Source organism: Poecile atricapillus, chromosome 2 (assembly GCF_030490865.1).
Source record: "Poecile atricapillus isolate bPoeAtr1 chromosome 2, bPoeAtr1.hap1, whole genome shotgun sequence".
In the NCBI taxonomy this organism is placed as follows: Eukaryota; Metazoa; Chordata; class Aves; order Passeriformes; family Paridae; genus Poecile; species Poecile atricapillus.
The window spans coordinates 43,259,329-43,274,212 of NC_081250.1; the positions used below are offsets into that span (position 1 = coordinate 43,259,329).

The 14,884-nt window shown below is 35.2% G+C and overlaps 1 protein-coding gene across 9 annotated transcripts in view; it reads left to right on the forward strand.

Moving 5' to 3' along the window:
• The window catches only part of ATP2C1 (ATPase secretory pathway Ca2+ transporting 1), a 64,643-nt gene extending 52,349 nt beyond the window's left edge, over positions 1-12,294 (forward strand). For all 9 annotated transcript variants that reach the window (XM_058831186.1, XM_058831193.1, XM_058831191.1 and 6 more), the window contains 10 exons: positions 751-921; positions 1,919-2,016; positions 3,565-3,615; positions 4,401-4,567; positions 6,141-6,209; positions 7,899-8,015; positions 8,781-8,928; positions 9,563-9,658; positions 10,434-10,575; positions 11,460-12,294. In XM_058831186.1, the coding sequence (XP_058687169.1) occupies positions 751-921; positions 1,919-2,016; positions 3,565-3,615; positions 4,401-4,567; positions 6,141-6,209; positions 7,899-8,015; positions 8,781-8,928; positions 9,563-9,658; positions 10,434-10,575; positions 11,460-11,596 (1,196 nt within the window). In that variant the 3' untranslated portion in view covers positions 11,597-12,294. The remainder of the gene's footprint in view (positions 1-750; positions 922-1,918; positions 2,017-3,564; positions 3,616-4,400; positions 4,568-6,140; positions 6,210-7,898; positions 8,016-8,780; positions 8,929-9,562; positions 9,659-10,433; positions 10,576-11,459) is intronic.
• Positions 12,295-14,884: the final 2,590 nt, after the last annotated feature.

The window sequence follows — 14,884 nt, forward strand, 5'->3', positions numbered from 1 at the left end:
GACAGAAGATGATTATGGGCCAGGATTATACGTGACTGGCTTTCTTTGGCCTCTGTAAAGAGATCTCTAGGCTGTTAAGTCCATGCACAGCTTTTAAATTTAAAAATTTTTTTTAAAGGGAGGGGTACTCTGTGTTTCAGGAAATTCCTAAGATGCAAATTATTAGAAGCTGCAAGAATATGCCAGGAGTGGTATTTTTTTTCAGTTTCATTTGAACAGTCATTTGTTCTGTCTGTCAAAAAAATCAAGGGTAATATTTTGAAAAAGGCAAGCTTGCTTTTTCCTTACAATTAAGAATCCTACTTTGAAAGTCATTCCAGAAAGTATTCAGCATGTACTCAATGAAATCTTTCTCTCTAAAGGTAAAAAAAAAAAAACAAAAAACAAAGCAGCAAATAAATACGTTAACTGATCCTCACTTTCATCCTAATGCGTAAAAGAAGTGCACAGAGAAATCACAGAGCTAGATGTGGTTCTCTTTCAAAATATAAACACTTTCTAGTGAGAATAAATAGGAAAGTTACCTGTAAAACCTGGTTGTTTGGTAAGAAATTCTTCAGAAGACAAGAGTGTACATAAGTAGGCTATTGTGAATGCTCAGCAATGGTACTACCAAGGTTTAAAAAAATGAAAATGTCAATTCCAGCCCTTTGCTTTATGCTGTCCTGTTAGTTTGAAACAATTGTTTTAAATGCTGATGTAAATGTTAATTTCAAATCTTAACATGTTTATTTCTTTTTCTTCTTAAAGTTCTGGCATTAGCTTCTGGTCCTGAATTAGGACAGCTAACTTTTTTGGGGCTTGTGGGAATAATCGATCCTCCACGGACTGGTGTAAAAGAAGCTGTTACTACACTTATCACCTCAGGGGTTGCAATAAAAATGGTTACTGGAGATTCACAGGAAACTGCAGTTGCCATTGGTAAGAACAGTTAATTTCCTTTCATATTTTATTGTTTTCTGCTTAGTTAATTGTTATGAAGTGTGGGTGTTAAATCTTTAATGTGTGTGAGTTCTGTATTTTGGGTTAATGTATGGCACAGTGGAACTAGCAGGGAGAAAGACCCAAAAAAACCAGGACCATTGCCTGAAGTGGTACTTTAGTTTCAGCTGGAGCAGTGGCTTTTCTAATTTGGTTAGCATATGACTTCAGCCATTTGAAACTATTATTTTATGCTGTTTTCTTATGACATATGCTTGATTTCTGATTGTTCCTGTTACATCACCTGTTTCATTACCACCCTCTGCTTAGGATGCCTCTCTCTGACAACAGGGATAAACTAAAAGAGCCAGTGATGAGGAGTAATGATGTATGGCACTTCAGTGCTATCCAGTACAGTTTTGTCCATATAACTAAGTTTGAAACTTAAGTATTATTAATATATATTTAAACAAACTGTTTAACTTCTTTTTACAAAACAATGCATTAAAGAACAAGCGCTTTAGTTGAAATATGAATGTTTTACGAACAGGATAATGAATAGCTGAATGGGCACATAAAAAATATACCCCCAAATTCAGAGTATTTTATCAGAGGTGTTTTTTCTTTCCTTTGTCTCTCTGTCGTTACTTTTCATTTTCTGTCGTGTTATTTTTGAACTTTAAATTCTTTGAGAGGGCTGAATTCCTCTATTTGTTTATATGACACCTGACAGAACCAACTACAGACCTTTAGACCTAAAATGGCTAAGCAAATAAATATCTGATTTAGGATAGACTTTGTAGCATGTTGTTATTACTCAAGAGTTCATCTAATTTACTCCAACATACTGAATCAATAATGTAGTAAGATGTTCTGCTTCAGGTATTTCAAACCTGAAATACTGCAGAAAATACTAGGACTAAAAATAATAATTGGGTACTTAATGTCTTAAAAGGATAAATTATTATAATAAGTTTTTTTTATGACTTTTTTATAGCTAGTCGACTGGGATTGTATTCCAAAAATTCACAGGCAATCTCTGGAGAAGAGATAGACGATTTGGATATTCAGCAGCTTTCTCAAATAACACCAAAGGTTTGTTTTGATATACTACTTACTGAAATGTGGCAAAGGATACATTTACATATTGAGAAATGATTTTTTTCTGTGGCAAGCTAAAATGTAGTTTCTGAGTTACACATAATATTGTTCTAATAAGTATCTTTTGGTCTGACATAATAGCAATATGGAAATCTATTTCTTTCAACTTACACAGTTACCTTTTTAGGGAATTTATTACTTCTGTCTCTTTTAATGATTCAGGTTTTTATCTTTAACTTTCATTTTGTCACCTCTTGGTGAACATCACCTTTTTGTATTAGGCCATTTTATTTCTGAGCAACTCAGTTCAATTATATAATCATAGTCTGCTTGTTCAGACAGTCCATTCTTTTGCAATTCGTCAGAGGATTTGTCTGTGTTTTTAATGATTTTGATTGATCGAGGTCACTAGTTGGGAATTTTGAAAGGGTCTATTTATTAAGTTACTGCTTAATACTTTTTAGTCATTAAATAACTAAATGGATTAACCAATGTCCAAGTTATGAAAGTGAAGGCATAATCAAATGCAGTAGAGGTTCATGTTTAGCTATGTTACAAAATTCATGCATCAAAATGCTACTCTGTTTGCAAAGGACTGTAAAATTAGACTGCAGCATGCTTGAGTCTGATGTAAGCAAGCCAAAAGCCCATGTTTGCAATCAAGAAATGTGCATGTCAGCTTTCTGTCTTTTCTTAGTGACTCACAGAAACTGAGAAAAAGAAAGAATTGTGTGGCAAATAGTAATTTTTGGTTTATTTGGTAATACGTGTTCTTAAGGGTTGTCTACATTAAATAACTGAAATAGATACAAATTTACTCACACAATTTTGACCTTTGACCCAATTGCTTTTCTAGGTGTTTGCTTAAAATCTTATTAGGAATTAATTAAAATTAGCCACTAAGATTGATAGCTGTATACAGTCTAAACTGATGATTGAGAAATCTAGGGTTTTTTTCAGGCATCTTGAAAAATGCAAACTGTTTGGCAGTTATATAAAACTAAATTCCACGTGCTTAATTTTCAATTTACAGAAAAGTCGAGAGCCCAAGATAAATCTGAAAATTAGTCCTTCCAAGTCAGAATTTTTAATTAGCTTTAAAACTTCAATGGTTAATAATATGCTATAAACTAGTAAAATTGAAATATCTTGAGTAGCTTGTCACTTGTGCTCGCAAGAAAAAAGGATGTTGATTGTAAAGTCAGCATCACAATTGTCTGTGTGAATTTAGTCAGGGACGCCAGCAGCAAGCCATTATACCTCAGTTGCTTCATTATTTTAGAAGACTTTTAAATTGCACATTCTATCTTTGAAATAACTTTGTGTACTAACTAACTTTGTTTACCAGAATAAACTTCAAATCTTCTCTGAAATTAATGATTTCACTCAATTAAAAATACAGCTTACAGGTGCTTCACCTTAAGCGCTAACAAGAGTACAGTTGGCCTTTGACTGTATTTTTTAACCTCTACCTTAATAGAATCCAGTGCAATTCTTTATATTTCTGAAATTTTCACCATTACTTCATTATTCTTTTAATAGGTTGCGGTGTTCTACAGAGCCAGTCCCCGACATAAATTGAAAATTATAAAGGTATGTCTTAGAGAGGCTCAAATGCTGGACTGTTGCTATGAGTAGTGCCTGTGCTGCCTTTACTTAAAGCATAACATGCTACAGTGTGTCAAGATGAAATCAGAAATACATCTGATTTGACAGTGAAATGTACTTGAAAATACTACCTAGAAAAATGCTTAGTGTCCACAAGGAATAGGTAGGTAACATTGTACTTTCTTCTATGTAGGGAGCTGAGGATTGATTGAGCTTTTGTGTCATGTTGCAGTTGAATTGACTAGGAACTTGAGAGAACCATATTTCTGATACTTGTCAGATGAGATAAAAGGGAATGAATTTCAAGACATGTCTGTGGCAATGCCTCTATTCAGAAGTTAACAAAAGAAGGTAGCAAAGAGGGACATATTCAGTTTAACAATTGGAACAATCAGAAAAGTAACAATAAAGAGAAGTCAAAACACTGAGACCATAGGGATGCATGCAAGACTTATAAGAAGGTGATAATGGTAATATGTAAGTATAATACCCTCTCTGTCTTTCTCTAGAGTTTTTTCTTTCACCTAAAGGCAAATTTTATATACCCTAGCTTTAAAATTTAGGTTGTCTGAATATACAAACTGAAGTTTAACCCAAAATATTGCATAAAAATGATTTAGAACTGAACCAACTGCTTTTTTCTCTAGGACATGAGAGTGCAATTATAAGAAATGGGGGAGGGGGAGCAATGACACAAACCTTGTATCTAGAATAATTTTATAGGATGGGTTATTTCAATCCCTGATTTAAGCTCTTTTCCCTCTCTTTAGTCCCTGCAAAATAATGGTGCCGTAGTAGCTATGACAGGAGATGGAGTGAATGATGCTGTTGCTCTGAAGGCTGCAGATATTGGTGTAGCAATGGGACAAACTGGAACAGATGTTTGTAAAGAGGCAGCAGATATGATCCTCGTGGATGATGATTTTCAGACAATAATGTAGGTGGCCTTTACATACATATCTTGTACTATATAGCTTCAGTGAGATGTTACCTGGTTTAAAACCAATAGAAGTTTCCCTGAACTTGTAAGTGTAGCAGCTCTAAATGAGTTTTCTGCTCAGTCAGGAATATTAGCATGTTTGAAAACATAACTGAGGTGAAATTATGACTCTATTAGCCATTAGTAGATTTCATTCAATTTCTTATTTCAGAAGTATACAACTAATGAAAAAATGACAGAGCATTCCACTCAAGGTTTAAAAAATTTACGTAGTTCTCAGTTTGTTTTCAGCTCTTAAATGTAGTGATTTCAGAAAAGGAAAAAAATATAAACTATTTAGATATCACAGGTGAAAATAGGTTATTAGTGTCTGGTAACCAGTTGTTTGTACTTGTTTGGTGTTTTTGGTTGGTGTATTTCAAAAAGAGATTAGCTAAACTTATCCTGTTTTGACTTTAATTCATCTGACTTTTAAAGGTAGTGATTGTTGACAGAGCTGACCTGCTGTCTGGCGAAATAGCCTTCATTTTGAAATTATGCATCAATCTCAGAACACTTCAGTTCAAAGTATGACACTTAACCCTTGGGAAGAAGTGAAGTGGAGGAGTACAGTATAAGAAAATGTAGCAGTATGTCAGAGGATGATCTGAGGTTGTCACACTAATTCAGCCAACAGCAATGTGCTGTTATGCATAAACATAACAGAGAAGGGAATCATTTTAACATAGTCAGAAGAGTACATAGGAAGGACATCTGTAGTAAGTACTTTACATGGACTTGGTGAGGTTTTTGCTGGAATGTGTTATCCAGTTTTGCTCACTTCATCAGGAGAGCTCTCAACAGGAGAGAGAGAAGAGTGGTGAGTGCTAAGGAAAAAAAGAAGTATGAACTTGTAGTTCTGCATCTTTTTCCCACCTTTTAATTTTTTTTCTTTTAAGTAACTGAAGGAATGCTATTTAATTATCGGGGGAGTGGAAGAAAAAAGTTAGTTTTATGTGCAGCAAAGTAGGTCTGATTTGGGTATCAGAAAACCCTTTCTTGCTGCAGTAATTGTGATAATGTGATTGGCACGTTGTGACACATGCTAGGGGTTTTGAAGATGTTCTGTACATATTTCATTCTGGTACAGGAAGAATACATGCTCCTCTAAAGCCATGCTGCATTTCTGTGCCATTTTAAAAGTGGGGGTGGAGGGTGGGGGGGTTGTTGGCTTTTTGGGTTTTGTGGTTTTGTTTTTTTTTAATTATCCAACTTGATTTAGAAGCTCTTTTCAAGGATGGGGCTGAATTTTGAACATAGAGGAGATGTTACTAATAATTACATTTTGAAAGTTAAGCATCTGGAAAAATAACTTGTGATTATTCACAATCACAGAATAGTTTGGGTTCCTATAGACAAGTTGAAAAACAATGACTGCCAAAGTTAAAAGAACCTCAACTCCATTTGTTTCTTGCTGTTTATTTTCAGCTGTTTATTGCTGCTTAAATTAATAGTTTTTTTGGTTTGTTTTAAGCTTGTCTTGGCAGTAGATTAATTTGTCTAGTAATGTAATCTTTGTTTTTAATTGCAGGTCTGCAATTGAAGAGGGTAAAGGAATTTATAATAACATAAAAAATTTTGTTAGATTTCAACTGAGCACGTAAGTTTGAAAAGCTATCAGAAGTTTCTTGTGAATGAATCAAAGCATGAAGCAGATGCATAAATTCATGTTAATACTGTAAATTTCAAGTAGGATGCTGATATACTGTGCTTATGAGTTTTCACTGTTTTGTGCTTGGTGGCTTGGTTTAAAGACCCAGAAGACAGTGCAGTGAACAGACATGTAACTTTGTCACGGTTATTCCTGTTGAAGTGTGTAAAGTCAAAGGGATATATATACCAAAGGGATAATGAGAAACAGCATAGCTGCCTTTGGGTCCCTGTTTAAATGAGAAGCTTGTAGTCAGTCCCTCCTTAACCAGAACATGTATTCAAATGGAGAAGACTAGGCAATGAGGAGGTTAGTTTTTCTGAAATCCATGTACTGGTTTGTGGAATGAGCTCACTATATGAAGCTGACTTCCTTTGCTTGCACATAAGGATTCATGTGCTAGCTATATAGTGTGTGTGAAAGACAAGAGGATGAGAGTTTATTAAGCCTTAGTTTCAAATTTTTTGTGGATTTATCTTATTGGATCTGGATTCAGGGGCATGGTTTTTCTCTTCACCATGTCATTCATGTACTTTTTTGAAGCCTTTATGACATTTCAGAGTGGTCTGAAATTTGCAGAAGTTAAACCAAAACAACCAAACCTAAAACCTCAAATAAAACAAGCCCACAAAAGGCCCACAAAAACCCCAACTCACAAACAACTACAACCCAAAAAAATCCCTGAACAACAACAAAAAAAAATTCTCCACAAAAAATCCCAACACAACAAAACCCAGAAAAGACAAATTTGTTTACCTGCATAAACACTGTAAGAAGTGGCATATACTTTCAGTCTTACCAAGTGTCCTGTCTAGTCTTACCAAGACTAGACTAGGAATCTGCTGCTGAAAAATAACTAAGTGTAGATGTTCTAGGAAAGTGTGCTTACCTGTTTTTGATGAATCAGCTACCCTTTGGGTTTTTTTCTGTCCCTCTTTGGAGGGAGAGCATAATAGGGTTAACAGTGCTAAATTTGGAATTATTATAAGCCTTGCTCTCTTCTTCTTGGTTATGAAACCTCTTAATCTTGCACTGAGAGCAATTAGTGCATACTTGTTTACAGAGGTTTCTAATGCTGAGCTTGCAGACAGTTAATCTGTTTTTCAGTCTTTGGCCTGGCCTTCTCATCTTGGTAGTAATGAGTAGTGGTTGTAGGTATTTTTAGGGAGCCTGAGTAGTACCTTGCCTTGACTGACCAGGCAAATCAGTGACAGGTACACAGAGTGAGTTTGTTTACATCAGGAATGGAAAAGCAGTATGTTTTTCAAAACCATAATGAGAAGTTCCACTTCTGACACAAGAAAAGTATCAGACCCAGTTCCCCATAAAAAAATCAGTTAGGTGATGGTGAGTGATAATTCTGAAATGTTACCTAAAAGTTTGGGAGGCTTTAAAATGCAAATTTTCTGCCTTTTTATTGCTAGAAGAAAGCTGTTTTAAGTACAGACTGTGCCAGAATGAGTATTCTAAAGGATCTCATGCTCTATGTTTTAAGTTCAACTTAATGTCAGTCATGATTCACACTGACAAAATCTGTATCTACTCTTAAACAGTTGAAGTGTTGATTACAAAGCAGTTATCAGTGGATCTCTAGAAATGTTCCATGCTGACAGTTGTAAAAATGGATTCTTTCAACAGGAGTATAGCAGCACTGACTTTAATCTCACTGGCTACATTAATGAACTTTCCTAATCCTCTCAATGCCATGCAGATCTTATGGATCAATATTATTATGGATGGACCTCCAGCTCAAAGGTAAGTAATTACTCTTAACTCTTTTAGGTTCCGTAGTCATTTTATTTCAACAGGGGAAATGGTTGCTCATACTCATACAGGAAACTATGAAGTATTAAACTTCAGTGAGATGTTTCAGAAATAGCAAACTTCTCTCTACGACTTCCTGAAAGATGGTTGTAGTCAGGTGGGGGTTGGTCTCTTTCTCCAGGCAGCAGCTGACAGATAGAGAGGACACTGTCTTAAGCTGTGCCAAGGGAAATATTGATTGGATGTTAGGAAAAAGTCTTTTATGGAAAGAATGATAAAGTACTGGAATTGTCTGCCTGGGGAGGTGGTGGAGTCACCATCCCTAGATGTGTTTAAGAAAAAGACTGGATGTGGCACTTGGTGCCGTGGTTCAGTTGAGGTGTTAGGGCTGGGTTGGACTGGATCTTGAAGGTCTCTTCCAACCTAGTCATTCTGTGTGAACTTCCTCTGTGATCTTCAGTATCTGCAGTATGTTTCTGTGTTAATTCTATTTAGTTTGCTTTAGTATCTAATTATATGAGGGCAGCAAGGATACCTAAAGATCCATGGATATGCCCATGAAACTTGCATGCAGGATTCTGGCTTCTCTCTGGCTTCTTCTGACCCTCTTCACTGCAAATAGATGGTGGAGGGAGAGATGGTGAGGAGCTAGCATTAAATCCTCTTTTGTTCAACTCAGAAAATTTAATCCTTAGGTTAGAAGCAGTGAATTAATTTTATGATGATAAAAATGTAAGATGTTCTTTTAATTGAAAGCCTTGGGGTGGAGCCTGTGGATAAAGATATTATTCGAAAACCTCCAAGAAATCTGAAGGACAGCATTCTGACCAAAAACCTGATTGTTAAAATACTGGTTTCATCAATAATTATTGTCTGTGGAACACTGTTCGTCTTCTGGAGAGAGGTACGACAAATATGCAAAATCAGAGCAGTAACAACCTAATTTAAAAGAAATCCTTTTTATACCAGCAGCTGAAATTCAGAGTTAATATGAATTTAGTCATGACTTTTGGTCATGCTTATTTAATAGTAGCAGAATAGAGAGGAAGATTTTCAAAATAGTTGTTGAAATGCGAACCACGGTGTTATTCCCCAATCTGTTTTAACATAGACTTTTTCAGCTTCCAAATCTACTTTGGAAACTTTACCCATAGAAAGTAATTATGTAAATTTTCTAACCAGATTATTATGAAACAGCCATTTGACTTTGTTTTCCCAGTAGAGAAAAATGTGTGAACATTCGGTAGTGCATCGTAGAATTCCTGCTATTCCACATGCTTGAATAAATGTTGGTCAGGAGGCTTCATTTAATCATAGCTTGGAATTATAAACTTTTATAAGTTACAGGTGTGTAATATTCAATGTAGATTTCATAAACCAGCTTCTTGGGGCAAACAAGTTACTTTTGCTTTCATTTCCTAAGTAGTAATACTTACTGTATTCAACTTACTTATTGTAACAGTTTTGTTTAATTGACCTTGTTTAATTGTGAAGGGTTTAAAGCATGCTAAAGCCATTTCATTTTATTTTGTTGGCAGTTAAGAGACAATGTAATAACACCACGAGATACAACCATGACTTTCACCTGTTTTGTATTTTTTGATATGTTCAATGCTTTGAGTTCTAGATCTCAGGTAAGTCGTTCATATTGTCCATTTACACAGTATTAACACAATAATCAGAGTTTTCTTTGAGGGAAGATTTTGCTGTGTTTGTTTCAAGTGTTTTCCTGCAGATTTACTTCACATCTGCTATTAAGCTCAGAGTTTCATGTATTTACTAGGTAGAATTTCTTAAATTACAGGTAAGTTAAGTAATTAATTTGTTACATGGTGGTTTCCTGACAAAAGCAAGAAAGTTGTTATTTAGAGCTGAAGTGTGATGGGCCTTTGTATTGCTGCATATACTTGGTTGGTTTTTTTTCTCTTCCTGGAAATTCTGTCAGTTCAGCAGCCTTACCAGGATATGAACTTTCTTGAAGGCCTTTGCTTTTATATTTTGTAATCCTAAACCCATAGTCCAAGGAAAGTTTCTGAAACTGTTCTGTATTTTTTTATCTGTGTATATTTTTTCATTTTAAGGAAACAAGTCTGAAATTTTGAGATAGTACACATTACTACATTTACTGTAATTTGCAGTCTTACCTGTTATGGAATAGTGTAGGGGAAACCTTTTTCTGATGAACTGTACTTCTGGAATAGTGAGCTCAGTATGCAAGTTGTTGACTATGAAGACAAGAATTCTACTCTATTTACCAGGGAGAAAATGCAATTAGCCTGTTCAAGAAGTTGTTCTGGATTATCTAAGAGGTCAACAGTAATTTTTCTAAAAGTCTGGATGAACTTGTCTAGTTTCTTGTCTAGATAATCAAGATTGCATGTACATTGACAAGTATTTTCTTCTTTACAGACAAAATCTGTGTTTGAGATTGGACTTTGCAGTAACAAAATGTTCTGCTATGCTGTCCTTGGATCTATAATGGGGCAGTTATTGGTCATTTACTTCCCTCCACTTCAGAAGGTTTTCCAAACAGAGAGCCTGAGTGTCTTGGGTAAGAACAGTTCCCTTTTCAAAACTGTGCATTAAGGATTAAAAATTGCGTTAAGGATTAATTTATAAATGTGGTGGGTGGTGGTCCTGTAAGAACACTTTCTGGCTGTTTGCATACAACAGGAATACAAAGCCTGCTGATACTTCTTGTTTTGTGGGTAGGGTTTTTGGGGTTTTGTTTGTTTCATTGATTTGGGTTTTAGTTTTTTGAATTGTTCTAGCTATTTTCTTTGGGAACCATGATTTAAATGCTTATGGTACATAACTGATCAACGTGTTCTTAAATTTTTATAAAGGTGCTTATTTATTTAGGAGTTATTAATATAAATTTTGTTGCAGACTTTGTAGGTTTCTGAACACCGTTAATTTAACTGCTTCACAAGTTTTTTCTCTAAATATAAACACCTTATTTAGAAATCCTGATCCTTTGATATTGATTGCATTTTCACAGGGTAAATAAAGAGGAGGATTTTAGGAAGGTATAGATACATAATATTGTTGGCCTTAAGACTTGGATTTATTACTTTTGTGGTTTTCTGGAGTTAAGTGATTGTAATGAAATACATGTATTTATTGTAGCATAATTTCTGATTCTGTTAATATTCTTTTTTCAGGATTAAGTTAATTATGTTGCTGAAAACAAGTTTATGAAATACTTTAAAAGCTTTAAATATCTTGTGTGTAGTTATGATTTGTACGTAAACCATCCATGTTAAGATTTGTACATAATCTTCTGGGCCTGCAAAAAATTGAATTTTGCTTTGTTTCTCACAAACTTTCCCAATGACTGGGAGAAAATTTGAAAGTTTTCTAAGTCTTGTTCTTTTGTAAGTCTCCCCTCAGCCTTAAATAGCAATTTTAAAGAAGGCTAATTATCTCTTCCAGATTTACTGTTTCTTCTGGGACTCACTTCCTCTGTGTGCATAGTGACTGAGCTAATAAAGAAGTTTGAAAGAAGCAAGGAAAAGATCCAGAAACGTGGAAGTACTTCTTCATCAACTTCGTCTTTTCTTGATGTATGATGCATATTGCATTCTTGTGTTTGCAAACTTAGCGATTGCTGTCTAAAGATGTTGGAGAAAGCAAAACAATATCTGGAGGATAAAGAAATCCTGAGGGCTTTTGACAAGTCCTTTGTTCCACTGGCTAATGACGAACTTCATGTTTCAAGACTGTTTAGAATTTAACTTCCAGCTGTGGAAGTAACAAATGAAATTATGCAACTTTGGTAACATTTTTCCTCAAACATAAATTTACTTTTAAGATTGAATGGTATTGTGGGGGGGAGGGGGCAGGGGTTAATTTAAAGAAAGATCTAAGCCCAAGTCCCATTTTCTGCACTTAAAAGATATAACTGTGTAAAATCCTTCTCTTAGATATAAATATTTTAGTTTGTTTTTATTTAAAGCATTGTACTATTCTACTTTTATGGTGGTGGGACTTTGCTACTAATACAAGGATAAAAATATTTCAAAGGCATTCCACTGGGTTTAGTCTGTCACAAGAGTGCCATATTCTAGCTACTGTATTTATTTACTTTATTCTGCGATGTGTAAGCGGCTCAAGTACCTTGTGCTACAGTTTTTTTGTATCCCAAGTTTGGTTTTTTTTTTTGCACAGGATGTGACCGCTGTCGGATCACTGTTTTTCTTTTCTTTTCCTGTGATTGAAAAGCCTATACTGCAATTTGAAGTAAATGTTTGCTTTTCTTATAACTGTGTTGTCTCTTTGCTTTAAAAGAAACTGGCATTTACACCAAATGAATGAGCTTGTTCTGATATGATTGCAGTTACAGGCTTTGTTTCATGTCTTGTTCCATATTTACTGTAGCTTATGACTGTTAGATCACTTGAGTGATTATAAGACAGTAGTTATGGAAATAATTTGTAGTGCACTGAATTAGAAAATTAATGCATAAGCCTCACTGGGCAAAAATACCTCATCCCTCCCTCAAAAAAGCTTCATTTTCCATCCTTCTTCTTTCCTGCCTGTTCATAAAAAACCCCTTATTCCTGGTAGGTAACTTTGAATTTTAACCCACAGAATTACTTTTGGAGCTAGAAAAGCATTATAATAGATTTATTTTGACGTTGTAAAAGTATTTTTAATCTATTACAATGTCTGAATACTCTAATATTCACTAATTGGAAATAGTATTTTTCTTCAAAATAGTCTTGCCCTATTATCATCAGGGTCATCTCATCAGAGAAGAGAGTGTCATCAGTGTCATTTCATCTTCCTTTCAGGAAATTCAAGGAACTATCTCCTAAAGAATATTTAGAAGAGGATGTCTAAAGATCTCTGGGGGGAGTCAAAGACACACTGGTATCCCTTGTAAACTTGTGCATGTGCATCTCTCCGCACTGTAGCCTGAAAATGTGGCAGTGGCGTTGACTCTGGCCCATGCTGTCACAGTGGTCATCCTGTCACTTGAGGAGGAACTGTCATGAACAGACACTGGGATATTTCTGAACTTGCCATTGTGACTTGCCCACGTGCCATGCTCAAAAGTGCAGTGTGAATTTCTCTGCTCATGTTACTGGAATTGTTTTCTTCTTTTTGCCTGTGGGATTCCTAGACTTTGCCAGGAAATGGGGCTACAGAAACAGGGCATGAGTGCACACTCAGCCTGCTTTATATATGCAGTTCATCCATGGCTCTTCCTGACCCTCAATAATACCTGGACTACCAATGTGCTGAGATGTGATTGTGTAAATACAAAGATCCTGCAGCACCTGGCCCTCATCTCTTCTGGGGGTTACCACTGAGCTGGGAGGGCCTGAACAACATGACCTCTTACAGAAATGTTCTCGTGTCTTCAAGCAACAGTAAGTTTCTTACTTACAGCAGTTCTGCCTTTCAGAAGTTGGACAAATTTGACCGTTTTTGAACAGTTGTCTTTGGCAAGTAAGTCTTTGGCTAGGGCTGTAGTTGTTCAGTATTGTACTATGTTCAGTACTTCAATACAATTTCAGAACACTTCATTAATAAAATCCTTAGTATTCATTAATAAAGACAAAAAGTAAAAGCTGACAGTGCATGCTGATGAAGAATCTCAAAGAAACTTTGATTTTGGGAAGAGACAGCAACTATACTGTTCACATAGTAAGTTTTAACTTGTGGTTGATACTCTGCCATGTGATTTGACTGCTTTGCGCTCTGCTCTTGCTCTTGGAGTCCCAGAAGTCTAGGTAAGTACAGATAAGTACAGATGAATGCTAGATTATTGTCTTAGCTTGGAACTGCCATTGCCAAGTGTCCTTTCCCAGCACAAGTCCCACTTCCTGATTAAGGTATGTCATTTTAGACAAGTAAAATAAATTTCAATCTCCTAAGGACAATTCTGCCTTATTGCAGGGTGGGCTTAGTTGAATGTAATTGACTTAAATTTGCCAGAAGTGTTCTGCTGTGTTTTCCAATGGAAAGCAAAATACTAACAAGTAGTAAATCAGTTCAATGTCATTATATGTAAAAAATGCCTGGACTGAATTCCATTGTCATTATTTTGGTTCCTCTTGTGATTCACTACCACTTTACAGCAGGTTTGAGAGGTTTTTTTTTTTTCAAAGCAGTTGAATCAATAGTGGGAACTTTCCATAAGAATTAAGAGGCATTTCTTATGGGGTGGAAATAAGCAACAACCAAGGAATTTACAAAGAATTTTGGTTCTAATAAGTAAAGACCCCTTTTAAAAAAAAATCCTACAAAGACGATGGGAGACCTATAATGAGTCAAAAAGAAAAATTCTAACACTTTAAATTCTGCATGGTAACTCTAGAATCAGTAATTATTTTCTTCAGCCTAGAGGACTGGGTTTTGCAATGAGTGCGTATAATTTCATCAGCAATAAGGAACAGCTGAATTCTGCATTGCGAACATATTTCTCCTACAGTAATTCTTAATAATTGAGGCACCTTTCCCAAAGGTATTCTCAAAATGCCACGTGGTCATAGCAGTGTTTTTATCCCAAAGGGGAATATTTGACCTTATTCCAGTCTTCTGAATTATCTAATTGAAAATATGACTTAGCAAGTCTCAAGAATTTTTATTATCCAGCAGTTTTCTGATGTGGGATTCAGAGTAAATGAAGATCTCTTTTCTCACCAGCACTAATGAAGTGGAATCAAACACACCTGTATTTTTATATTTAAGACCTATTTTGCATGTGACTATTTCTGATGATTAAAAACTCCAAGTAATTACAAACTTGGGAAAATAAAACATATGGGATCATAATGGAGAAGAGGATGATTTGGACAATTAAGAATTTCAGTTTTAGTTAGTAAAAACAATAACTTTAACCCCTTTCA